Source organism: Mytilus galloprovincialis, chromosome 1 (assembly GCF_965363235.1).
Source record: "Mytilus galloprovincialis chromosome 1, xbMytGall1.hap1.1, whole genome shotgun sequence".
In the NCBI taxonomy this organism is placed as follows: domain Eukaryota; kingdom Metazoa; phylum Mollusca; class Bivalvia; order Mytilida; family Mytilidae; genus Mytilus; species Mytilus galloprovincialis.
In genome coordinates this window covers 23,276,527-23,304,497 of record NC_134838.1, presented here as the reverse complement: position 1 = coordinate 23,304,497, position 27,971 = coordinate 23,276,527, and the positions used below count along the sequence as shown (strand labels likewise).

General features: G+C 33.5%; 2 protein-coding genes across 4 annotated transcripts in view; one reads left to right on the top strand and one right to left on the bottom strand.

The window, feature by feature from the left end:
- The first annotated feature begins 352 nt into the window (after positions 1–352).
- LOC143069789 (metalloendopeptidase OMA1, mitochondrial-like) lies at positions 353–19,227 on the top strand. 2 transcript variants are annotated; one of them, XM_076244584.1, is made up of 8 exons: positions 353–753; positions 8,134–8,362; positions 8,755–8,928; positions 10,326–10,433; positions 13,222–13,350; positions 13,715–13,789; positions 14,733–14,879; positions 15,622–19,227. In XM_076244584.1, the coding sequence occupies exons 1-8, from the start codon at positions 479–481 to the stop codon at positions 15,988–15,990; spliced, it is 1,506 nt and encodes a 501-aa protein (XP_076100699.1). In that variant the 5' UTR covers positions 353–478; the 3' UTR covers positions 15,991–19,227. The 2 variants fall into 2 exon arrangements, with proteins under 2 accessions (XP_076100699.1, XP_076100708.1); XM_076244593.1 differs by lacking the exon at positions 353–753 and adding an exon at positions 5,520–5,992.
- Positions 19,228–23,094: 3,867 nt separating this feature from the next.
- Positions 23,095–27,971, bottom strand: part of LOC143069767 (DNA ligase 4-like) — a 28,906-nt gene continuing 24,029 nt past the window's right edge. For both annotated transcript variants that reach the window (XM_076244541.1, XM_076244549.1), the window contains exons 15-18: positions 27,704–27,839; positions 25,748–25,842; positions 24,269–24,421; positions 23,095–23,603 (exon numbers count right to left, since the gene is read on the bottom strand). In XM_076244541.1, coding sequence (XP_076100656.1) covers positions 23,465–23,603; positions 24,269–24,421; positions 25,748–25,842; positions 27,704–27,839 — 523 coding nt within the window. In that variant the 3' untranslated portion in view covers positions 23,095–23,464. The remainder of the gene's footprint in view (positions 23,604–24,268; positions 24,422–25,747; positions 25,843–27,703; positions 27,840–27,971) is intronic.

Here is a 27,971-nt window from a genome sequence, read left to right as displayed (position 1 = left end):
ATTTTGGTCTCTTGTGGAGAGTTGTCTCACTGACAATCATACCACATCTTTTTTTTTTATATTAACATACTTTGTGCAAGCTAGCATCAAGAAGAGACATCTTAAGTGCCCAATATTGGTAATTACAAAATATCACAAACTTCAGTGTAAAAACTTCCCTAACATAATTCCTAAATGTTTCATAAAACTGTTTGGTGCTGAGACAATGTTTACAATCTATCATAACATTTTGTACATTTTTTTGTACTTATTGAAAACGTTTATTGACCGTTACTGTTGATAAAAGATAAACTTTTTAGTTGGTCATTAGCTTAAACTTTTGTTTTATTATCTCCCTTGTGTTCTACTTTCGTTTTGACTACCATTTCACATTTCATAATAAACATGAGGAAGAAAACATTACCGTCTCAAGAAATTTCTACATGATATGCTAAATGATTAGAACTTTTTAGGGTTGTGTGATTGTAATTTTATAGCAATGCATTTGGTTAGAACAGGATCACTCTTTAAATTTAACAATCCTAGTCAATATAGAACCATTGTACACAAAACATGGAAATCTATTCATATTTTTCATCAAAACAGTAAAAGAAAAAATTTATTACTTCAGCTTAATTTCACAAAATTCTGTTATAATCGTCAATCACCAAATAAACACAGCAAATTTCATACTAGTCCAAGACGTCATTTTGATCCAACAGTTTGGCCAATTATTAGGAATGTCTTGAAAGGAACAGGAATTATTAGTGGACGGTAAGTGAATGCTTTGACCTATTGGTCAGAGGGGTAAGATGTCCTTGGGCCTGTAAGTCCGTTCGCCTGTTTGTCTGTTTGCCTGTCCATCAGCCTGTCTGTCTGTCTGTCAGCCTGTCTGCCTGTCTGTCAGCCTGTCTGTTCATCCACCTGTCCGCCTGTCTGTTCGTCCATCCGCCTGTTCAATCATAACAAATCGTGTCTGCTCCATATCTTGAGAACCATTATTATTCAAAGTCTATACTTGACATGTTTATTGACCAATACCATAGGGTCTTAATGTATGTACAACTTCCTAGGTCAAAGGTCAAGGTTCAAAACTTTGGTTTCAGTTGACAACCCCATGTCCAATGGTAAAGATCTTGTCCGCAGTGTGTCTTGAGAACCTTTATGATTTAAAAGTTTATACTTGACATGTATGTACATTAACCAACTCCGGAGGTTGTGTCATAATGTATATATATGTACAGCTCCCTTATGCCAAGGATCAAGGTCACAAACTTTTGTATCAGTTGAAAACCCCATGTCCTATGACAATATAATTTTATACCACACATAATTATTCAGAGCGGGGCCCACAGAAATGACTCCCATCTCAATGATGTTTAGTTGTAAAGTTATTAATATTGTCACGTACTCGGGGTAGTGACTTCTGGGTATCGTACCAAAGTTTACCCCTGGATATTGGAAGCTGCACCGTTTCTTATATTTTTATCTTTAATTTGTTAACTTTTGCCTCTGACACACAATAACAATTTGTGGGACGTGTTGCTGTCTTTGAACAGACCTTGTGTTAAGCAACAACCAGTGCTAACCTGTGCACTATTCCAAACCTTGCTAATGTCTACCTATGCGCTACTATCCTGTGCACCGCTATCCTGTGCACTATCTGGCTTATTCAGCCTGTGCACTGCCTAACCAGTGCACGTATTTCCGCACAGTCGCCTATGCACCTATTACCCGGTGCATAAATACAACTTTAATACTCCTGCAACCTTATTCAGGTACGCAGATAGATTCTTATTCAGATTCTATTAATTCTTTTATAAAGTGTAAATAATTACCTTTTCCCTTCTTTAAGGCGTCTGGATTATCCATCAAGCGACCCTTGTTCTGACAGCACATCAGCTTATATACTAAGGTTTTGAACCATACCATTTAATTTGGACGATACCATATGTCTTATTCATATGAGTGTTTATAATTACCTAACCCTTAATGCTAAAACGTTTGAATGACGGCCCTTATGTTTACGACTACCGATCGGAATATTTCCGGGTATGCTAACCACGACCGGTCCGTTACTGATTCTAAATATTATAAATATCCATAGCAATGTAAACAAAACAAAACCGAAAGTAGACAACTGTTCAACTTTCAAACATGACGAGTTCGTATAACAATGTTTCAGCTTGATAAAAGAAATAAGATGAACCCTAGTAAAATAAAACAGGTGATCCATGTTCATCACATTACCCACGCCTCCAGGAAATGCGTCCCCGCATTTATCGAAATCAATTGAGCACATCTACATCAAGTGGACATTTTTCAGTCCCAAACTCTATCCGGGTATTGCCTCGAGCCATGCCATTTAAAAACCACAATTATAACCGTTACTTCTTCAGTAGCTAACCACTAGAACAACTCGTAGATGTATGATCTACCCGACATGACAAGATTCCCACTCAACTGTACACTATTGTCTTTACACTGGAGGAAACGTTAAACATCAACTTAAACACGTCAACTTAATCATAAGTACCCTTACATCGTTTTACATCTTGATTTGAAACATGTATGCTGACATATTTTAGAGCCACCAATTTTTAACCTTTAAAACCAACAAACCAAATGTTACATTTGAAAACCACTGAAAATATCAAAGCCAAAACCGGTATGAAATAATTTTGCCTAACAACCGGCCACTTATGGACCACTCAAAGAGCTTGTTGAGAGGGATCTTTAACGTGCACAAAGCGTGGTACTCCTTGAACACGGGACCTCGGATTTAACGTCCCCATCCGACGGACATACATATTAAAATATACAATAAAATAACATTTAGATAGTGATTCCTTCACTTCTCCATTACTATTTTTTTTTATATTTATATACATGATAGGTTATATATACAACAATGAGATCCAAATTATCGAACAAAATCATGAAGCCATGCCGGCTGTTTGGTAACCCTGTGTGGACGCCCTGCGTAGCCTGACTCATCCCTTGAATCACTTTGATCAACAATGTTGTCAGCACTATCAAGCTCCTCATTGAAAATTTCGGGCAACACACTTTCCGGCTCAAAAGTATCATCATTATTTTCGTTCCTCTCCGTTTCTCCTCTCAGTAGTTGGCCCTTGCACAACCTCATTCTATCTACATGTATGACCTGTGGTCGGCCACGCCTACCACAGTTAATGAGATAGTTAACATCCGAGTATTCTTTAAGAACTCGAAAAGGACCACGCCAGTAAGATGTGAATTTTGGAGAATGACCAGCTTTTCGAATGGGAGAGAATACATATACTTGGTCGTCTTTCCTAAATTTGCACCAGTTTAACTGTTTGTCATAATACTTTTTCTGACGCACCATTTCCTGTCCTACGTGTTTTCTAACAAAGTGGTGAGCTTCTTCCATTCGTTCTTGAAGTTCCCATGCCCATCTGTTTTGTGGAATTTTCTTTAAATAATCAGGTACATCGTACATGAGGTCCACAGGTGTAGCAACTTCGCGACCTAACATCATGCGATTAGGCGTACATCCTGTGGTCTCATGTTGAGCTGATCTATATGCCATCATAACGTAGGGCAATAAACAATCCCAATTCGAATGGTGTTCGTCAACATAAGCCGTCAACATTTTGGCCAATGTTCCATTAAATCTCTCTACCATTCCGTCACACTGCGGATGGTAGGGTGTGGTTCTAGTCTTGTCTATCTGTAATAAGTGACACATTTCCTGAAATAATTCGCTCTCAAACTGCGAGCCTTGGTCAGAGTGAACTACAGTAGGCACGCCGAAACGCGTAATAACCTCTGCTACTAATATATTGGCTACAGTTGATGCAAGCATGTTAGGCATTGGAAAGCTTTCCGTCCATTTGCTGTAATAATCGCTAATGACTAGGATATACTTGTGCCCTCTCTCGGTTTCGGGTAGTTCTCCCAATATATCCATAGCAATTCTTTCCATTGGGTAACCCGATTTTTGCAACTGCATAGGAGCCCTTTGCCGTTTATTCGGACCTTTTCTCTTGGCACAGATTTCACAACCGGCTATATAGGCTACTATGTCATGTCGTACACCAGGCCAGTAGAACCTATCTTTGATTCTAGATTGCGTTTTCTTGATGCCAAGGTGGCCTGACGTCTTGTTATCATGGCACTGCTGAAGTATTCGACGTCTTTCTGTAAGGGGCACTATCACTCTGCTTTGTAGAACGCCTCAAGTTCGACAGCTAAACAGATTGCTTGGTTTAAGTTTTGCGGTCTGGATTGTTTAATTTTTATCCTCATCTCACTATTGTGCAATGCATCTAAGAAATAATCCTTTGATAATGTTTCTTTTACTTCAGTGGGTGCTAGTGGGTATGCTCTGTTTACTAATCGCCGTATAGTTTGTCCTAGTTCTGGCAAGGTTTCACTCGCGCGCTGGCGTCTCTCCTTTAATTGAACTCTGTATAGTTCGTTCTGATTTGGCGGAGCAAAACGATCTTCTAATGATTTCACTAAGGTCTCATAATTCATTTTCTTATCAGTTGGTAAATCGCTGAAGACACTCTGTGCGTGTCCGCGAAGGGCAGCGGCAAGGTAAAGCCCCTGTTCATATTCGTCCCAATTATTGATGATAGCACATGCTTCAAAGTGCGATTTAAAATCAACCCACTCGCCAGACCCATCATAATTGGCCAGTTTGATTTCTCTTCTCGTATTCTTTCCAGGCGTGCGTACTTTTGCCTGGTTATTGACAGCCTGTTTTGCATTCCTTTGGCTAGGTCTTAAGATAGGAGAAATCTCCACTGAACCTCCGCTACTGGTACCGGACGTTGCGCTAGTTGTTTTGTAATGCCCTTGCTTAGAGCGGGCTCCCTGTTCGTGCTCACTTACGTAAGGTCCAAACAATGTTGGTGCATCATCAGCTCGTTGAAGCTGTGTTTGGACTGTGCGCTCTGTGACATCGCCGAAATCCGTGCGCCTCGTCTGAGCAATACCAGAATCTGTCAGGTTTCTAGGTTGCTCTTTTGGGGTAGAGTGTTGTGGTGTCAAAAACCTAGGATTTTGAGTTTGTCTCAACTTTTCTATCTTTTGCTTTACATCTTCCTCTAACGTACTTATATGCTGTTGTAAATCGTCCATGTTTAATCAAGTATAGGTGCACTTGCCAATATCCCACCGCTGCCACCAAAATTATGTCACGTACTCGGGGTAGTGACTTCTGGGTATCGTACCAAAGTTTACCCCTGGATATTGGAAGCTGCACCGTTTCTTATATTTTTATCTTTAATTTGTTAACTTTTGCCTCTGACACACAATAACAATTTGTGGGACGTGTTGCTGTCTTTGAACAGACCTTGTGTTAAGCAACAACCAGTGCTAACCTGTGCACTATTCCAAACCTTGCTAATGTCTACCTATGCGCTACTATCCTGTGCACCGCTATCCTGTGCACTATCTGGCTTATTCAGCCTGTGCACTGCCTAACCAGTGCACGTATTTCCGCACAGTCGCCTATGCACCTATTACCCGGTGCATAAATACAACTTTAATACTCCTGCAACCTTATTCAGGTACGCAGATAGATTCTTATTCAGATTCTATTAATTCTTTTATAAAGTGTAAATAATTACCTTTTCCCTTCTTTAAGGCGTCTGGATTATCCATCAAGCGACCCTTGTTCTGACAGCACATCAGCTTATATACTAAGGTTTTGGACCATACCATTTAATTTGGACGATACCATATGTCTTATTCATATGAGTGTTTATAATTACCTAACCCTTAATGCTAAAACGTTTGAATGACGGCCCTTATGTTTACGACTACCGATCGGAATATTTCCGGGTATGCTAACCACGACCGGTCCGTTACTGATTCTAAATATTATAAATATCCATAGCAATGTAAACAAAACAAAACCGAAAGTAGACAACTGTTCAACTTTCAAACATGACGAGTTCGTATAACAATGTTTCAGCTTGATAAAAGAAATAAGATGAACCCTAGTAAAATAAAACAGGTGATCCATGTTCATCACAATATCAAATTGATGCATTTAAAAATCATGTAAATTCTATAAGCTGTTTTGCTTCTGAATAAAGTATTATTTATTAAGACCACAAACATGTACATGTAAAAGACATGAAAAAATATTCAAATTTGATATAAGGGTAACTTCTTTATTTTAAGCTGGTACTACTTCACAGGTATATATTTTTAATGAACTAGTCCGTCCTAGATTTTGCAGGGCACTTTTTATTTTACTGACTGCAGCATTACTGATTGTAATGATACAAAACTTTTCTTTTTCACAATATGATTTTAAAAAGTTAATATAAAAGGGTAATTTTTTTCTGGAAATAAGATTGTGGAAATAATGTTTGTTGAACAGTCATGATGGTTGGATTATTTTTAATATCAAATTAAAAATAGAATTGAAACATTTTTTGACAACAATAAATAATTGTTATGACATATAATAGAAAGTATTACTGTTTTGTTTGCTTCCTATAATGTTTTGTAGAATTTTTCTTTGGTTGGTTGGTTTACAGAAATTTAACAATCTGTCTTCAATAAATGTCTGTTCCAGATTTCAATTTATCAAATATTCCTTAGTGTAGATACGATGTGAATGTATGATGATAACTGTTCTTGTCCAGTGACAAGTTAAATGCATATTGAGGTCAAGAACTTGTCAATGCCATTTGAATATGAACCTTGCTTTGTATTAGACCTTCATTCTAAAAGGTGGTTACATAATCATGATAATAGAAAGATGTCTATACAATACTGTTTAAGTATTACATGTACAATAATCAGTAAAGGAAAAGTATACTCAACTCTATAATAACAGCATAACAGTTAATATACCACAATCACAAATACAACAAAAATGAAAAATATCTTCAAAAAAAAATCATAACAAAGCGTGTCTGCTCCATATCTTGAGAACCATTATTATTCAAAGTCTATACTTGACATGTTTATTGACCAATACCATAGGGTCTTAATGTATGTACAACTTCCTAGGTCAAAGGTCAAGGTTCAAAACTTTGGTTTCAGTTGACAACCCCATGTCCTATGGTAAAGATCTTGTCCGCAGTGTGTCTTGACGGACATTTTATTAGCAAAGTTAATTTTTATGAACACATCTACCAAGATTTACAATTCCCAAAATTGCGGCGATCACACACTTCACCTTTTACTAACTCAATGGAAGCAGTACCTCCCTCGGAGCGAAGCCAGTTGAATTGGTACGGGATGGCCAATGGGGTGTTGTCCAATTTGGAAATGAACTGACATTTTATGAGCTACTTCCATCATTTCTACATTATTACCACTAGAAACTTCTATGAGGACCACTACACAGACGTGCAAGAATAGCAGATAACCACATCGTTAATAACTTTATTGACTAACTTTCTCTTTGAACTATACTAGATTCTTATTTTACTTTCACTTTCACTTTCTATTTATATCTATAACGTCGTCATAACAACCTCTATTGTTAAGGCAAACCGCACAACCGCAAAATTTGTACTTCACTGTTTGATTTCATGTATAATATTGTCCTGAAGACGCCACGCTTGTTGGCGAAACATGTCGACCACAATAAATTAATCACCATGCGGTAATTGATGGGTGTTGTTGTCTTTAATTTCGTTTAATCATGATAATAGAAAGATGTCTATACAATACTGTTCAAGTATTACATGTACAATAATCAGTAAAGGAAAAGTACTCAACTCTATAATAACAGCATAACAGTTAATATACCACAATCACAAATACAACAAAAATGAAAAATATCTTCAAAAAAATGCTTTCAAATACTGTAAGCCAGCTCAATACTTTGACCTGATGATGTTGAATAATATAATCATTTGCTCTTATATCACTTACTGTACTCAAATAGTAAGATTCATAAACAATATGGTAAGACATGTCAGATCTTGTACAATGCTTTAAACAAGTCTGTCACAGAATAACAATGCAGAAAAAACATAATATAGTTGTCTATTATATAAATGCTTCAAACCATGAGAAATGACCAAATACATCATATTCATTACAAAGATTGAACAATAGTTTTATAACCTTATTTAATCAATAAGGCTGTTGTTAAGTTTTTGTATTTCATATTCTATTATGCTATTCCAGAGGTTTTAGACAATGGTGGCAAGCACTTCCAGATAAAAAACGAAGATACTTCTTTCATTCTGCCAGGAAAAAGCGCCATGAACTGCTATTACTAATCACCTTGTTAGGCTGCTGTTTTTATGTTTACCATTGGAAACATCTCCAGGTGGCACCAGTTTCAGGAAGAGAGAGGTTTATTGCTTTTACAGATTATCAGTTTGATAAAATTATGGAATTTCAAGCTCAAAAGGTTTGTTAACTTGTTTACCATGTTTACTTGAACTTCAAACACCTAATCACATTTTAAATATTGTTTATTTTACCAGATTTTTAAAATTACATACCAGGGAAAGTTTTCACATGTTATCAAGCATTTTTAAGGACCAAATTATTGGTTTAAGATTCAGTTATTTAATGTTGACTGAACATTCTTGTTGTGGAAAGTTAGGCATAAAAAAATCTCTGTATTTGCAACAATTGATCAATTTCCTAAATTTTGATAAATATTACCATAAACCATGACCTCCTAGTACATTTTTGTAGTGTTTTTATTTCTAGTAGTTGGACAGTTAATTTTGGATTTAACTTTTTTTATTTTTTATGTTGTACGTGTCTCATTCATTGGGTTTCTATTATTTGCAGTTATGTGCTAAATTAAAGGGAAAGTTCCTCCCTGCTAATCACTTATACTATGGTGTAGTTCTGAATACATTGAATGTACTGATTAATGCTAATCAAGACATCAGTCAGGTCAAGGATATAAAGTGGACAGTAGCCATAGTTGAGGATCCTGCAGTCAATGCTGTTGTATTACCAGTAAGTAAAGTGAAACTTCAATACTGCTGTAAATGCTATCCTATTACTAGTTAGTATAGGGAAACCTCAATCCTGCTGTCAACGGGTACAAGAACTCAGACCATCTAATTCTATTCTATGGAGACATCTCTGACCATCTATAAAGACAACCCAAGACCAAACTCTTTTGAGAACCTTCACATTCTTGGTTAAGTCATTCACTTACAAAATTGATGCACACACACTTCATATATGCTGCATATATATGCATCTCTGGATCAAAAGGAAGCATATATAAATGAAAGACTTCTTTTAACATAGAATGTTGTATTAAATAAAATATATATTCATATGTTATAGTGAACAACTTAAACAATAATTAGAGCTGATATATGTTGTGACCTTTTAACTTAACCAATCACCTACTGAGATAATCTGCAACCACACTTTGATTAATTTGTTTTTAAATAATAGGTCAAGAAAGGGTTAAATTGCCTAAGAATTAATTTGTTTTTAAATATAGGCCAATAAAGGGTTCACTTGCCTAAGAATTAGTAATACTCTGATAATCATGAAATTCATATTGGAAAGTGTCCTCTGCTTAAAGTTTCCTCCTTTTTTAAAAGGTTTGTATGCTGTTTATTAAAACTGTTAAAAAGTCCATCTACCCTTGTCATACATTATATCCTGCCACCTATCTATTAAGGAGGCTCGCAGGTATAAGATTTTCAGAAAAAAATTAAACATTTATTTTTCATTACAAATTTTATCTATTACCTTAAGTAGTTGTTACTTTATCATATGGTACAAAAATCATTCCAAGAAATCAATTTGTGTTGGCCCCAGATGACTTTTAAAATGTAGATATCATTGAAAAGTTCTAAATTACCTCCCTTTGGTGCAAAAATTACATTTTTTGGCATTTAAATTGAAATATCTTTTTTAACTCATCGGTGACCTATATTTTTTATTATTGTTTTCGAATAAGCTGTACATAAACTAAATAATTGTAAAATTTTAGCGATTTCTGTAATTTAGTTCTTTTTTTATTTCGATATTACCGCTATTTCTCCTATTAGTTCAACAGAAAAAAAGGACATTAACAAAAATGTATGTTTCTTTCGAAGGCAGATTGTGAGCGTAAATAAACGGTGACTCCATCTTTTTATTTCATTTTTCTATTAAGTATAAGATAAAGTTCATTTATAGAAAAATATAGCGAGATCCTATATTAAATAAAAAAATTGATTTAGACCTGCGATCCCCTTAAATATCTTGATGTGCCTTGTTTCTCTATATTTATACATAAAACAAATAGTAACAATGAGTACAAAAGTAGTGCATAACATTTATAGTTGTTATATTATCATGTAAAAAAATTTGACACACCAGTAAATATTTTGTACTTTTATATTTAGACAGGTCATATATTTGTAAACCGAGGACTGATAGAGTTTGTACATGATGTGGATCAGTTAGCTTTTGTACTAGCCCATGAAATGTCTCATGCTATTCTGAAACATACAGTATGTATTGATATTTAAATAAAAAAAAAATGTACATGTTTGAAAAGAAATGTCATGATATTGTGTATAAAAATGTTTTTATATAATCTTAGTATTTTTTTCTTGATTATATTTGAGCATATATTATAATCCACAAAAAAGGATTGCAGGACTTGCCAAAAATATTAGACAATTCAACCGGCTATACTAACCACCAAAACAGACCACAACAAACATAACACACTCAAATATTTCCGTGTTTACACAGACCATACTAATCACCAAAACAGACCACAACAAACATAACACACTCAAATATTTCCGTGTTTACACAGACCATACTAATCACCAAAACAGTCCACAACAAACATAACATACTCAAATATTTCCGTGTTTATACAGACTATACTAATCACCAACACAAACCACAACAAACATAACACACTCAAATATTTCCGTGTTTACACAGACCATACTAATCACCAACACAAACCACAACAAACATAACACACTCAAATATTTCCGTGTTTACACAGACCATACTAATCACCAACACAAACCACAACAAACATAACACACTCAAATATTTCCGTGTTTACACAGACCATACTAATCACCAACACAAACCACAACAAACATAACACACTCAAATATTTCCGTGTTTACACAGACCATACTAATCACCAACACAAACCACAACAAACATAACACACTCAAATATTTCCGTGTTTACACAGACCATACTAATCACCAACACAAACCACAACAAACATAACGCACTCAAATATTTCCGTGTTTACACAGACCATACTAACCACCAACACAAACCACAACAAACATAACATACTCAAATATTTCCGTGTTTACACAGACCATACTAACCACCAACACAAACCACAACAAACATAACATACTCAAATATCTCCGTGTTAACACAGACCATACTAATCACCAACACAAACCACAACAAACATAACACACTCAAATATTTCCATGTTTACACAGACCATACTAATCACCAACACAAACCACAACAAACATAACATACTCAAATATTTCCGTGTTTACACAGACCATACTAATCACCAACACAAACCACAACAAACATAACACACTCAAATATTTCCGTGTTTACACAGACCATACTAATCACCAAAACAGACCACAACAAACATAACATACTCAAATATTTCCGTGTTTACACAGACCATACTAATCACCAACACAAACCACAACAAACATAACATACTCAAATATTTCCGTGTTTACACAGACCATACTAATCACCAAAACAGACCACAACAAACATAACATACTCAAATATTTCCGTGTTTACACAGACCATACTAACCACCAAAACAAACCACAACAAACATAACATACTCAAATATTTCCGTGTTTACACAGACCATACTAATCACCAACACAAACCACAACAAACATAACACACTCAAATATTTCCGTGTTTACACAGACCATACTAACCACTAACACAAACCACAACAAACATAACATACTCAAATATTTCCGTGTTTACACAGACCATACTAACCACCAAAACAAACCACAACAAACATAACATACTCAAATATTTCCGTGTTTACACAGACCATACTAATCACCAAAACAGACCACAACAAACATAACACACTCAAATATTTCCGTGTTTACACAGACCATACTAATCACCAACACAAACCACAACAAACATAACACACTCAAATATCTCCGTATTTACACAGACCATACTAACCACCAAAACAAACCACAACAAACATAACATACTCAAATATTTCCGTGTTTACACAGACCATACTAACCACCAAAACAAACCACAACAAACATAACACACTCAAATATTTCCGTGTTAACACAGACCATACTAATCACCAACACAAACCACAACAAACATAACATACTCAAATATTTCCGTGTTTACACAGACCATACTAATCACCAACACAAACCACAACAAACATAACACACTCAAATATTTCCGTGTTTACACAGACCATACTAATCACCAACACAAACCACAACAAACATAACACACTCAAATATTTCCGTGTTTACACAGACCATACTAATCACCAACACAAACCACAACAAACATAACACACTCAAATATTTCCGTGTTTACACAGACCATACTAATCACCAACACAAACCACAACAAACATAACACACTCAAATATTTCCGTGTTTACACAGACCATACTAATCACCAACACAAACCACAACAAACATAACACACTCAAATATTTCCGTGTTTACACAGACCATACTAATCACCAACACAAACCACAACAAACATAACACACTCAAATATTTCCGTGTTTACACAGACCATACTAATCACCAACACAAACCACAACAAACATAACACACTCAAATATTTCCGTGTTTACACAGACCATACTAATCACCAACACAAACCACAACAAACATAACATACTCAAATATTTCCATGTTTACACAGACCATACTAATCACCAAAACAGACCACAACAAACATAACATACTCAGATATTTCCGTGTTTACACAGACCATACTAATCACCAAAACAGACCATAACAAACATATATAAAAAGCTCAAATATTTCCATACATTTTTTCTCCAATAAAATAATAATAACAGTTCGTTATAATAAAATAATATATAAAATATCTTATACCCAGGAATGCACAGAAGTTACCCTAAACTATCAGCAGCTTACTGCATGGTATGCTGGTAAACAGCCATACTACAATTGATAAGCTTGAAAAGACCAAGGCTACATCATAATAACTGTTGTATTTTTTTTGCAGGCAGAAAATTTAAGCCGGCTACAGTTAGTTGATTACCTTGTGATATCTACCATGACCACTTTATGGGCCTTAATGCCAAATGATGGGATAGCCATTGTTTTTCACTGGTTCCTGAACAAAGTTGTCAACGTAAGAGATAGATGTATTACATGTGGGAATGTATCATAACAATATTTTTGATAAAAGTTGATTTTCTATATGATTTATGCCTTTTAAAAATTGTCATATTAAAATATGAGCAACACTGAATTTTAAATGACTTATATTGATTATTGACTACTTCAAAGACTTGTGATTTTACTACAGCTTTAATAAACATGGTTTCAGGACTATCCATTGTGATATCTAACAGCTATAAACTATATTAAACGTATTCCTTTCAATTAGAATAGAAATAATTTGCATTGCTTTCAGTTCTTGTTTCAATCCTTTTTCATACAATGTGGTTTGGAAGTAAGATCATTCTTTATACTGTTACATTTTATCTTGTTAGGTTCTGTTAGATTTACCTTACAGTAGATTCCTGGAGAATGAAGCAGATAAAGTTGGCTTAGAACTGGCAGCAAAAGTAAGTCATAATAAGAACAATACAAGTAGTATTTCTAAAAGTCTATTACTAACAACGGTACCTTCTATATATCTTACTTCTTGTATGCTGATTTTTATATATATGACCTTCTGGTGATTTGAAATGGAAATATACGTTTTATGCTCAACCTAAGGGCATTATGTTGTTCGGTCTGTGTGTCTATTCGTCTATTTGTTGTCTGTCCTGCTTCAGATTACATTTTTTGGTCAAGGTAGTTTATGATGAATTTAAAGTTCAATCAACTTGAAATTTAGTACACATGTTCCCTCAATTTCCCTGTGATATGATCCTTCTAATTTTAATGCCAAATTAGAGTTTTTACCCAAATTTCACAGTCGACTGAACAAGAAAATGATAGTGCACGTGGGTCATCTATGGACACATTCTTGTTTTGTCCACATTCTTGTTTTGTCTGCTACAGATCCATTTATCAACTAATACCTTATACAGAAAAAGAAGTTCTATTCCATACATAAAAAAACATTGCCAGTAATGTGAAATGGGTCGTCTGTTATAATTCTGCAGTGGTGCATTTATTTGTAACCAGTAGCTCTGTTCATAGAATCATACATAATAAAATAGATCACAATGGCGGATTGGCCATAGAAATAAAAGCAAAACCAGTTCAAACTTTCAAAATACATGAATGTATAAAAGTGTTAATGTAATGTAACAATATGATAAACAAACGAAATATTTATTGTGCAAAGGTTCAAGTCTTACTAAAATAGCTACTGTTTCCCAAAGAAGGAAGACTTGAGAATTCAGTAACCATAACCATGTATTTATTTTAATATGACTATATATTGCAAATTGTTACATTTTTCCACATAGATACACATCTTGTTTTGACTTTAAAAAAAAATGCAATATATATTAATGTAATACATTTAAAAAAAAATATGTTACAAATTATTTACAGGCGTGTTACGACATCAGATGTGGAACTGTATTCTGGACAATGATGAGCTTGGCTGAGCAGCTTGAAGGCAGATCTAAACCAGAATGGTTAAGTACTCACCCATCATCTTTTAAAAGGGCAGAATTATTTGATTGTCTCATTCATAAGGTATATAATATTTAAATAGGTTCATTAAGGCTGAAGGAAGTGTGTATTAAAAGAACCCAAAATTTAATGAAATTAAACGTACAAAATTTGCAAAATTTACAAAACTTACAAAATTTAATGAAATTAAATTTAGTTAAATTTAAAGTATGCTGGAAAAATGCAACATCAGACAAATACTAGATAAATACCAGAGTGTGCATATGTATGTTTTTTTATGTTTTTCTGAATCTAATACATGTACGTGTTTTGAAGTATTGAAGTGATAAGTATATAAAAGGAGATGGTGGTTATGCATCATTGAAAAAAACAACACTTCAACTAAAGTTAACTTAAAGGTATGGTGACCTACATTTTCATTTTCATAAAATAAGACACTTCGAGTTTACCAAATGACCTTCAGTTACAATAGGAACATAAGCCAAGACTCTGTGTTGAAGACCGTACATTGGCCTATAATGGTTTACTTTTATAAATTGTGACTAAGATGGAGAGTTGTCTTATTGCCACTCATACCACATCTTATATCTATATATTATGGCTTATTTATAACAAAGTGTCCTGTTGAACTTTTGTAAAGCAGATCAAATTTATGTTGACATGCTGTACTGGGATATCCGTTGACATTATACTTGTATTCATTGCTTGTTTTGACATCTATGTAAAACAAATGTTCTGGTATATATCAACAGTAATTTTTAATAAAACTGAGTTTAATGATATTTGAAAAACTTTTTATTTCCAGTATACCCATGTACGACATGAGTGTAAATGTCCCCCATTACCAGAGGTGGATCCTCGAGGTATTCTGCATGATATGAAGGTCAAAGTTAACAATATTGTCACAGCAAGAAAAACCAGAGCTAGAGTAGAAAGGTTCAAAATTCCACTGCCTGACCATGATAAAGATTATTTAAGTAGATCTCTTACAGATGATAGGATCAAAGGAATAGAATTTTCTGTGAAAGTTGGAATTTTACCTGGTGTAAAAGATTCTAATGCTTTAGGAGACAAAGAAGAAATGAATGAATTGAAGGATAAAAATACAGAGAACAACATCAAAGAAACAATCATTAACAGTACAAGTACTGAGCAAAATAAGAAAGTTGAATAGTATAATGATTGTGAAAATTACAAAGTGAGCAGTTGTCATCACTTGGCATCTGTCTAGGCTGGCAAATTTTTACCTTGCATCTAATGTTTCAACTCCTCATCCAACAAAATCATTGTAAAAGAATGTTTGGGATAAAACATGCAAAGTATCTATGCTGGGTTGCATTCCGTGTTAATATTTAACTGATATTTCCTTTGTTTATATTTTATTATAATTTTGTTAATATTTAACTGATATATATATATATGTTACAGTGCATTTGTAAAATGAGGGATTTTGTAAAATCACTGAAATATCAGGGATTTGTATAATCAACGAAGTGATTTGTGATTTTATAAGGTAGCTACAGATTATAAGGCTTATTTCGGTGTAAGTAACATTGACATGTTGAAGATATCACTTTATTGTAATCACTGTCAAATTGTGTCATCAAAGCTTGAAAATATGTCCTCTTGATGCTTCAAAAATATGGTTAGTGCTAACATCAGATAACTTTTTATGTTAGCCATTTTTTTTAATTTACCAGACTGTATCTTGCCATTTAGGTATAAAACCACTAATTTCAGGCCTGGTCTTAAAGAACATACAAGAAAGGAGTCCATATTTCAAACAAAAAAGTTCAAATGCATGCCTGTATCTTTGATTGCATGAAATTTCTGCAGAATCTTCACCATATAATATTTTCTTCAGGAATTGTAGATAATACATGAAATATTGATTGCAGTTATTTTTTAGTTTTTCCTTACTAAAGCATGGACTTTGCTAGGGGCTGTGATATTATTTTTTTTAGCTTTGCTCACGATACCTCTAGAATTTTTTTTGAATCTTTTATCATATTGTTATAATATAAGTCAGGGAAAAAGGACATAGGATTTATTCTATTTGTATATAGTATACATAATAAATTTTGTAAAGTTTTATGATCCCATTTTTATAGATATATTGGATATTGTGTAATGCTCAGGTTTATTGACCATTGTTTTTTTGTTATGAACTTTTTTTAATGTTTATTTTATAAAGTTTATTCAAAGTATGAAACGAACTGTGATATTGGTATTTTAACCATAATTTCAAATATGAATTCCCTCTTTTGACTGATTTTTGTAATATTTGTATGCACACATAGATGTCATCTTTTTCAACAACCAAAGTAAGAGATCTCCCTCCAAGCAATTTATTTGAATTGAGATTTGATCTCTTTTCACAGTTTGCTATTGTACTTGAAGGGGATCAGGACTATTCCACGGCACATAATATCATGCATGAATTACCAAGCACTGGAACTGTCTGTGTTGTAAATTCACTATTATTTTTTTTAATATTTTGATTAATTAAAAATGTTAAATTATTGTATTTTTGTCACTAAAAAATATTACCGTTATTATGAGTGTCTGGGAAAGGCTCAAAATGATATTTCACCCAATTTCACCATTTTCCGGCCAAAATTTTAGGTTTTACGGCAATATATTCTTTTTTCCTCATTGTTGACCTATATTTTTTATTTGCTTATTCTTTGAAGCTATATTTCATCTTTTTATACTACAGTTTTGGACCAACACCAACACCTCTATTTACCCTATCATTTCATTGAAAATGGTCCCTTTTACATACCTGTTTTAAAGTTTTTGAGCTTGAATGGTCCAGGACCCCTATTTTTTTCTGACCACTTTCATTCGCTCTCTGTTTAGATTAAAAAAAAAAAAACATTTGGCACTTCTGACAGGAACATCGAATAGGCCTGATCCACTTTAAGCTGAACTTTTGAAGTTCAATTCTCATATTCAAAATTCCAATCACTTATGAAAATTTAGTAGAATCATGTCAGGCAGCTTGTGTACCCCTAATAAACAGTTTTGTCAATTTAGACAGGGTTAAAACTCATGGATAATTAGATAATGCATTAATGGCAAGTAGCAGAGATAGGGAGTGATGTTTGAAGTAGATTTCCAATTAAAACAAATGAGTAGGTCCGGTAAGGGCCGATTTCGGCCTCAATTTTCAAGTTCATCTAACGAAAGATTTTATACACTTTCTAAACACTTAAGTGTCTATTTCAATTGATTCAATTCGTTAATGTGGAAGATTTTAACTTAATAAGTCATTTAAAACGCCCCGACTCAAGCTTAAATATGACAAATCTATCAAATATGCCGAAAATCGTCACTTTTAAGATGGTTTTTGTCAACAATGAAAGTGGCCGCATCCGTGTTCATCCTCAACCTTTATATATATTATGTATTATCTTCAAATACAACTTACATTTCAATATTATGAATGAACACGAATGCGGCCACTTTCATTTCAGACGGAAACCGTCTAAAATTTAACTAAAATGCTACAATTGTGAAGATTTCAGTAATTTATCATGACTTAATGATGTTAGTACCCGATATATGTGCATTGTGTTGTCAAAAACAGCCCATATTTATGTAGCGGAGGCATTCTACTTTGCAATGAATATCTAAACGATTACATTTTCACAATTTTCTAAAACTGCTATATTTTGAGGCCAAAAAGGGGTCTTACTGAACTTACTCCTTTGGAGTCGCCAACCAAAATGTAGTACATTTAGTTGACAACCATGTATTTGATAAGATTTATTATACTGTGCAATGTCATATTAAAGGAACCAAAAAGTGACATTCTACTTTCAGTTTTAGTTTTACAAAGACTTATGGAGGGTTGAAGGGAATAAAATTTCAGTTTTCTATACAAATAAACATTTAAATAGTCATGGAGAAAAATATATGAGAAAACATGATTTATGATTGAATTGTTTGGGAAAGGATCCATTGTGATTTAGACACAGAAACTTTATGCCTTCAGTCAAATCTTCTATGTAGACTGCTATGTAGACTCACTTTCCCCCAAAACACAGACTGACATCAAAGCAATTTCAGACTAGTAAAACCCAAATTACACACACATCTAGCTATGATAGAAGAATTTTAATAGAACTTTCAGACTATATATTGAAAATAAATAAAGGGTAATTATGGCATTTATATGTTAAATCAGTCAACCAAAATTTATAATATCATGTGCAGTTATTAAACATTAGTAATTAACTCTTTTATTTTTTATTGATGTACTTTGTTATAATTTTTGTGAATAAAATAATTTCTTATCAACTTGTTTCTTGTTTCAACAAGTTTTGTTGGTTAGGCTATAGTTTTAAGGAGGCTCGCTGGTATAAGATTTTCAGAAAAAAAATAAACATTTATTTTTCATTACAAATTTTATTAATTACATTTAGTAGTTGTTACTTTATCATATGGTACAAAAATCATTCCAAAAATTCAATTCGTGTTGGCCCCAGGTGACTTTTAAAATGTAGATATCATTGAAAAAGCTCCAAATTATCTCCCTTTGGTGCAAAAATGACATTTTTTGGCATTAAAATTGAAATATCTTTTGTAGCTCATCAGTGAACTATATTTTTTATTGTTGTTTTTGAATAAGCTGTACATAAACTAAATAATTGTAAAATTTAAGCAACTTCTGTGATTTAGTTCTTTTTTAATTTCGATATTACCGCTATTTCTCCTATTAGTTCAACAGAAAAAAAGGACTTTGACAAAAATGTATGCTTCTTTCGAAGGCAGATTGTGAACGTAAATAAACGGTGACCCCATTTTTTTATTTCATTTTTCTATTGAGTATAAGATAAAGTTCATTTATAGAAAAATATAGTGATATCCTATATTAAATAAAAAAAATGATTTAGACCCGCAAACCCGCTTAAGTATAATATTAAAAGTTTTGTTTTTTTTTTTAGCAGGAGATAAAACTCATTCCTCTTTCAGATCCCAAATCTCTCCTAGAGGAACTAGTGTTGAAACATGAGTAATAGTTTATTGGTCAAATAATAAAATGCATCACGCATTGACATATCATTTCAACTTTTATATAACATAACTTTAACATTGGTTTTACATAACAAACATGTACATCATAATTTTAATACTTTTGAGGAACAAACCAACCTTGCTAAACCAAAACCAAAAGGTCTTCAACAATTGGCAGTTTTTGTTTCACCTTTGACAAAAGTCGCAGTGTGTGAGACATGGGGGTTGCTATCCAGCGGCTGTGTAACCAATTTGTATAAAGCTTCATATTTCAGAAGCTATAAGACCTGGATGCTTCATACCTTGTATGCAGATACCTTAATTTACAAAGTTTCCTTCTGTTATATGTCCATTGTCCTAGACCTTATCATGGTTCAGTGACAACTTGAAAAAAAGTATTATTAAGTTCTCACTTATTATGAGTAATGGGATAACTATATTTGGTATATGGGTTCTTTGCAACATCTACATGTCTGTCAGACAGGGTTTACCTGACCTCTACCTCATTTCTCCCTTGACACCATTTGCGAGTATGGTCTTGAGGAAACGATGATAGTCCATCGGAAGGGGACGATAAATGGCTGACCCGTGTTAAGAGAGAGCCATATCTCTTGCACGTAAAAGACACCCTTGTAGATTTCGAAAAAGAGTAGGCTAATGCCGCTACAAGGCAGCACTCACACCCGCAAAGTGGAAAAGGATTACCGGTAATATACTTGTTTCCCAATCCACTATATATAAATATGTTTAAACTAAATTTCATGGATCAGAGATCAAAGTTAAAGTTAATTGATGAGGTCCTTTTCTCTGATAAGCAGTAGGTCAATTGGATGTGATGAAATGATTGTAAGGGGTACATGTCAGTCTGCTTGTAAGGTGTTCCTGTCATTCTGACAGGATTTATCTTACCTTGACCCCATTGTCAAACATCTTGGAAAAGGTTAAGATTATGTGATAATTGTAGGGAAATCTTTGTTTTCAACATAAAATCAATGTTCAGTAAAGCAGGTAAGACATTTCAGCGTGTGCATGCTGGTTTCTACAATACATGTAGGTTAAACCCTGAATCTCTCATTCCAAAATAGTTGTGAGACAATCAAAGATCTGTCATAAACACCAGACATGATTTAAATAAATGGAGAATGTGTCCATATCGTTATAAAGGGACATAACTAAAGAACTGTAAAAGTGACCTTACCAAAGTTTGAACTTAAGCTGAGTTTTGTGGTTATAAGCATTAAATATACATTTAATAACATTTAGTTGAGAGTTGAGACAAACTTCAATTAGATCAGGGAAACGATAAAATTCAGCAATTTTTCTATTTGGAAAGGGGCATAACCCTAGAACGGTAAAACTGAAGCCACCAAAATTCATTTTAGATCTATGTTTTGTGGTGATAAGCAGTGTGTACAAGTTTGATAACAATTGGTTGCAGCAAGTTACAGTTAAGAGAACAGAAACGAAAAACTTCATCAATTTTCCAGCTACCAAATTTCAAACCTGATCTGTGTTTTGTGGTATGAGCATTGTTTATAAGTTACATATTATTTGGTTGAGACAAACTTAAGATAGAGAACGGAAACCAATTTTGGGACGTACAGACGTGAATGCCCCCTCCGCTACCAGGGGAATGAATAGATGCTCTAAAGAGCCTGTGTCACTCACCTTGGTCTACGTGCATATTAAGAAAAGGACACAAGGATTCATGACAAAATTGTGTTTTGGTGTTGGTGATGCGTTTGTAGATCTTAAGATCCTTTGGGCCAGGTGAGCTAAAAAGGAGGTTCCTGATGAGGCAGGAGGGTTAACATGTGGTGAGATTTAATTATTTGTTTTAGATCTCAACCATTCCCCTTTTATTTAGTTTGACAATGGAAGACTCACAACCCAAATGAAGTAAAGAACTTTTGTAGACATATATTGTGTCATGTTCATACTGTTACAACAAAGAAAACAGTATATGGATATTTGTAGATTATATGCATAGTGTGCTGTCAATGGGATGTTACTAACATAAACATTGCTGAATTTAGGATTATGTTTATCAAATATAAATTAAGCAGTTGTTTGTTCTTGTTTAAAGGTGTCACTTTTTTTTTCTAGTGCATTCTTTAAACATCAGATATCTTTTTAATGAAATCTGATGGCTCTTCAACACTCACTTTATTTTGATCTATCCTTCATATTTTCCCAGGCTGAATGCTTTGTGTGACATTAAGCAGACAAAAAAGGATTATAAGTCAAAAATATTTATTTTCTAACAAACAGCTGCCATGTAAAATATATAAAACTGTTCTCTAATCTACTCATATTTTTCTTACATGTACATATCTTTAAAAATTAATACAATTCTTCCGTCATCTCTCAGTCATAACATCATTAAATAACAAAATACATATAAAATCACAAACATACAAATTTACAACATCAGAATATCATAACATAATAATGATTATCTCATTTATTTAAGGACTGGATAATAAGGTCAGATTATGACAATGGTTCAAGGGTTATTTCCCATTACAAATGCATTACTTTCATCCAAATCTAGGATTATTCAATTAAAATAAAGACCATGCAAATTAAATGCAAGTACAAATCTTTCAGCAATTATAAAACCCAAACAACAATTGCTTGAATACTTTTCATCAAGTATTTGCTTGGTTCCTGAAATAAAGGGAAGTAATATAAAACAATACACATAGAGTGTTATCTCCCTTATGCATTCATCAACAGAATTTAAAACAACTTTAGTGAGATGCCTTAATTTAGGTATATATATAAATTTATTTGAAGAAAAATTCAAGTGTTAAAAAGATTAAAATAGTTTGAAGCATTGCAATTGTTAAAATAAGTTTGGTGAAAGGACAGTAAATTTGACAAATATACAGAAAAAGTTTTAGTTTTCATTTGTATTTTAAGTGAATAGAAACCACATTAAAATGTAAAAAAATCCTAATGAAACTATTCACTTATTTAATTAAGCAGACCCTAATATTGAACAGTCAGTTAATTAAGTTACAGCCAAGTGCAAGTCTTTTTAATTATTTGCTGGGTGTAAAGACACAATTTTTCAAAATTCATACAAATTCATGATTGCTATTTTATTTGATAAGCTAAACAAAACAATCTAAGATAAACTAAAAATATTGAGTGTGCAACTAACATATTTCATTAAATACTAGTACATCAATCATTTTACCATATTACTACACACAAAATGCCATTATTTATGATCTTGAAAATTTTTGTCATAAAAGTCAAAATAAAACATTGAAACATGACTGAAACTTTACTTAGCTATGCTTACATTTATAAAAAGTAGATTTCATGTTTTGAATGACAAAACAACCAGCGAAACAAAACATCAACCTCTCACATGCTATCTGCTACATCATATTTATAAAATCAATTCATTTTACAAAATTTGTTCTGCTATTTCTATCTCAGCTAAAACAGTTACATTATTTGTAGACATAAATAATTTTATATATACTTTCAGATTTGAATGTAAATGTTTATCTATTTAGGACAACACTAGTACCTTTGTCTTATTAAAGCCTTTCTACTTTTTCCTACTTAAAAATTAACAGAAATTTGAAAAATAGAAATAAATAGTTTGATTATGTTGGTTCAAATTGTCTCTCTGAAGATAATTCTCCTTCCTCCACACATTCTCGTACCCATTCTGATGTTACGATATGAAATTTCTTCCTTCTATTGCGCCTTTCTCTTCTCATCTCAGGTACTCTTGACAAATCTCTGAAAACACAAAAATCACAAAAATATATTCTCAAATTCTTATTCATTTCTATAATTTGTTTACTAAATGTTAACAACTGTAAAGGTTTTTAAGAAATTGCTAATGAAAAATTTCATTGTCCACTTTTGTATTTAGAATGGCTCAACTCTAATTAATACACAAAGTATTTGTTGGAACTTTCAGATTTATATGTTGCTGATTTAATTTAGAAAAAGATTAGAAACCAAATACAATAGATTATGCTGTTAAGCTAGGGGAGATAATTTGCAATTTTGTTTATTAAATTCAGGGGGAGGTAATCAAATTGAAGATAACAGTTATCTAATCTAATTTAATAACATTCACTTCAAAACTGAAAATTCTATATCTATTAAGGTTGAGGAAAATTTGACACTTTTCTTCATTTTATGATATAATTTGAAATTAGTAGGAAATAGATGTGTAAATGGGTATTGTGTCATCAATAAATGTATGTCGGCAGGGATATCGAGAGAGCAAATGCACCTTTCATTCAAACATTTTTAAAAGGCTCTCAAACATCGTCTGCTGCCATTGAAAACTCATCAAGTTTTCACAGACCATAACATATCTTTAAACCAAATTCCTTTTACTTAATCGTTAATTTTGTTCTGACTTCTTGTACTTTATTTGTTTCAACACCTACTTCTTATCTACAAGCACATGTGACACTTCATCGTCTAGTTCATCTGTAGTTATCCCTCCAAAGAAACGTAGTTCTAATTCTAATAGATCTAAACTGGAATCCTTAATGTGAGTTGTGGTATCATCAATCACCAAATATTTATCAATATAAAATCTGAAAAATATGTAAGAATTTGTAACTGCTAGATGAATGTTGATATGAAAACTGTTTGTTGCTTTATCAAAATGTGTTACTTTTTTATGCCCCACCTACGATAGTATTAAATTGTAACTGTATTTTTATGCTAGATGAATGTTGATATGAAAACTGTTTGTTTCTTTATCAAAATGTGTAACTTTTTTATGCCCCACCTACGATAGTAGAGGGGCATTATGTTTTCTGGTCTGTGCGTCCGTTTGTCCGTTCTTCTGTCTGTCCATTCCTTTGTTCATTCATCCATTCTTTAGTCTGTTCATTCGTCCGTCTGTCTGTCCGTCCGTCTGTTTGTTCGTTCGTCCATCAGTTCATTCGTCTGTCCCTCGATCTGTCCATCTGTCCTGTTTCAGGTTAAAGTTTTATGTCCCACCTACGATAGAAGAGGGACATTATGTTTTCTGGTCTGTGCGTCCGTTCGTCCGTAAGTTCGTTTATTTGTCTGTCTGTCCGTTGGTCCATCCTTCTGTCCCGCTTCAGGTTAAAGTTTTTGGTCAAGTTAGTTTTTAATGAAGTTTTAAGTCCAATCGACTCCAAACTTAGTATGCATGTTCCCTATGATATGATCTTTTTAATTTTAAAACCAAATTAGAGTTTTTACCCCAATTTCAGGGTCCAATGTACATAGAAAATGATAGTGCAAGTGGGGCATTCGTGTACTGGGGACACATTCTTGTTTTACTCTAAAATCACACTACTTGGAATATCAGTTTCTGAACATGCTTTATCTATATTCACTATCTCTGTGTTTCACCTGTCTACAGCTATTGAAATAAGACCAGTACAAGGTCTGAACCTGGTTCCTCACATTTAGTTTTTGCAGACCAAAAAATAAAATAATTCCATGAAATTTCAAACTATCTGCAAACAGGAAGTGGCTGCACTGGCGATCTAAAATTGCTTGCAGGCTCTAAGCTTCAACAATATGAAGATCCCAACCAAGTACAAAATCATTCCCTTCCATAGAAGTCAAAGAAACATTGATGAAAAATGCTTGTGTCAAATGAAAGTGTTTTAAAAAAAATGACAAAACAGGAAGTGGATACATGGCAGATCTAAAAACTACTTACACACTACAACTCAACATCATCAAGCTACAGACCAAACTATAATCTCCATTCCCTTTCATTGAAGTCAAGAACATTTTTTGACAATATTTTTGTCCCAGGGACAGACGGAGAGGATGATGGAGTTGAGCAGTAATTAGACCTGCTTTAAACATTGGTGACTCAGGTGAAAAAGAAGCTTTTTATCCATGTTTATGTGACCTGAATAATATTTACAAACCTGCAAGTTCTGAACAGTCCATATGGAGACTCATCAGGGAAATATTTCTGTTCTAGTTCTGCTATATCAGTTTCATTGACTTCATCTATATCATCCTACAAACATGTATAGTTATAATGAAGTGAAACCACCATGTTCTTACATCTTACACATACTAAAATATTTGAATAAAACATAAAAGAAGACATTCACTTTAAGTTAATAAATAAAAAGTAAATGTAAACCAACTTTTAAGTAAATAAATCTCTAGAAATGTGTTTCCCAAAATTATTGCCATAAATTTTCCAGAAAATCTATTTAACTTCAGAAAAGTTTACTGATGTCTCCTGCAAATTCTAAATGCAGTATAAATTAAGACAAAAGCTTGGAACAAACTCAAAATATTTTTGTCAATATTTTCTATTTCTTTGTAAGAGTGGTTATGCGATGCTCTACTTGCAAAGTTTTTCGTTCTGTGACTAAATTCTGTTATTTTGTCTAACAAAATTTTAATTTATAACTGGATATCAAACTTTCATAACAGCTAATAATTATCTCCCCTTAATCAGTATAGACACAATGCATTGCAACAATAACTAGATATCATTGAGATGGGAGCCATCTCTGTGGGCCCCGCTGTCAATAACGTGGGGTAAATAAGTTGTATGGATAATCTGATATGAAGCATTATTTGAAGTTATTACATAGTCTCATGTGTGATTTTGATCTAAGATTTTAAGTTAAAACTGATAAATATTCTCATCTTACTTTCATAGTATAATAGTGATATGACTGCATGATGTGAACTCATTGTTTACTACTCTAAGAGTGACTTCTGGATATATGGATTGATGTTTGAACAATTTGTTTAAAGGTGCTGCCCAATTGATATTTGTCACATATTTTTAGAATTATGCCTTCAATATATTGTGATCCACCAAGTATAAAGTATGAAATATTAATGGTTCTCGAGAGGTAGAGAGGACACAATTTGTTAAGAACAACGAACGGATGGACAGACCGACAGACTGATCTTAGACCTAGGATGCATACATTATGACACATTCTCTTGTGTTGGTTAATATATATGTTAAGTTGAAAATGTTTGTCAGGTATAAAGTATGAAATAATAACAGCTGTCCTCTCAAAATATAATGTGGATCAAATTTGTTAGCGATGGACAGACCAACAGACAGACAGACCTTTGACCTAGGAAGTGGTACATAACTCATGACACACCCTCTGTGTTGGTTAAAATGGATGTCAAGTATAATATTTGAAATCATAACGGTTCTCAAGATATAGAGCGGACACAATCTTCACCACAGGACACAGGGTTGTCAACTGAAACCAAAGTTTTTTTGACGTTGACCTTTGACCTAGGAAGTTGTACATACATCATGACACGCCCTCTGGTGGTGGTTAAAATGTATGACAAGTATATACTTTGAAATCATAACGATTATCTAGATATGGAGCGGACACGATCTTCACCACAGGACACAGGATTGTCAACTCGAAACCAAAGTTTTTGACCTTGACCTTTGACCTAGGAAGTTGTACATACATCATGACACACCCTCTGGTGGTTGTTAAAATGGATGTCAAGTATAAACTTTGAAATCATAATGGTTATCTAGATATGGAGCGGACACGATCTTCACCACAGGACACGGGGTTGTCAACTGAAACCAAAGTTTTTGACCTTGACCTTTGACCTAGGAAGTTGTACATACAACATGACACACCCTCTGGTGTTGGTTAATAATCATGTTAAGTATTAAGTATGAAATCATAACGGTTCTCTAGATATGGAGCGGACACGAAAGTGTTACGGACGGACGGACGGACGGACGGACAGACGGACGGACGGACAGACGGACGGACGGACAGACGGACGGACGGACAGACTGATCACTATAGGGCGACCCGCCGTCGGCGGGGCCCTAATAATTCTCGTGTATATTGATATCTAACCTTGTTCACTCTATCAAACACATTCTTCAGTTGTTCTGCCGTAGTATCCTCAGTATAACTGTCTCCAAACTGATCATAATCTACTTGGAATGACTTTTGTGTTTTTGGTGACGTGTGAATCATATCTCCTGGAGACCTGAAATACAATGTTGTTCTTATTTAGTAAACTAAATGCCTTGTTTAATATAACAAATCTAAGTGCCAGTGGGGCAATTTAGAAGAACTTCAAAACATGGCAAAAGAAGCTGCTGAATTTACCATCCTAATT

Excerpts from the sequence above, each read along its gene's own strand:
- LOC143069789 (XM_076244584.1), top strand. The coding sequence starts at position 479 with ATGCATTTGGTTAGAACAGGATCACTCTTTAAATTTAACAATCCTAGT. Across the intron at positions 13,351-13,714 it reads TCCTGAACAAAGTTGTCAAC|GTTCTGTTAGATTTACCTTA; the intron begins GTAAGAGATAGA and ends TTATCTTGTTAG. Across the intron at positions 13,790-14,732 it reads GCTTAGAACTGGCAGCAAAA|GCGTGTTACGACATCAGATG; the intron begins GTAAGTCATAAT and ends AATTATTTACAG.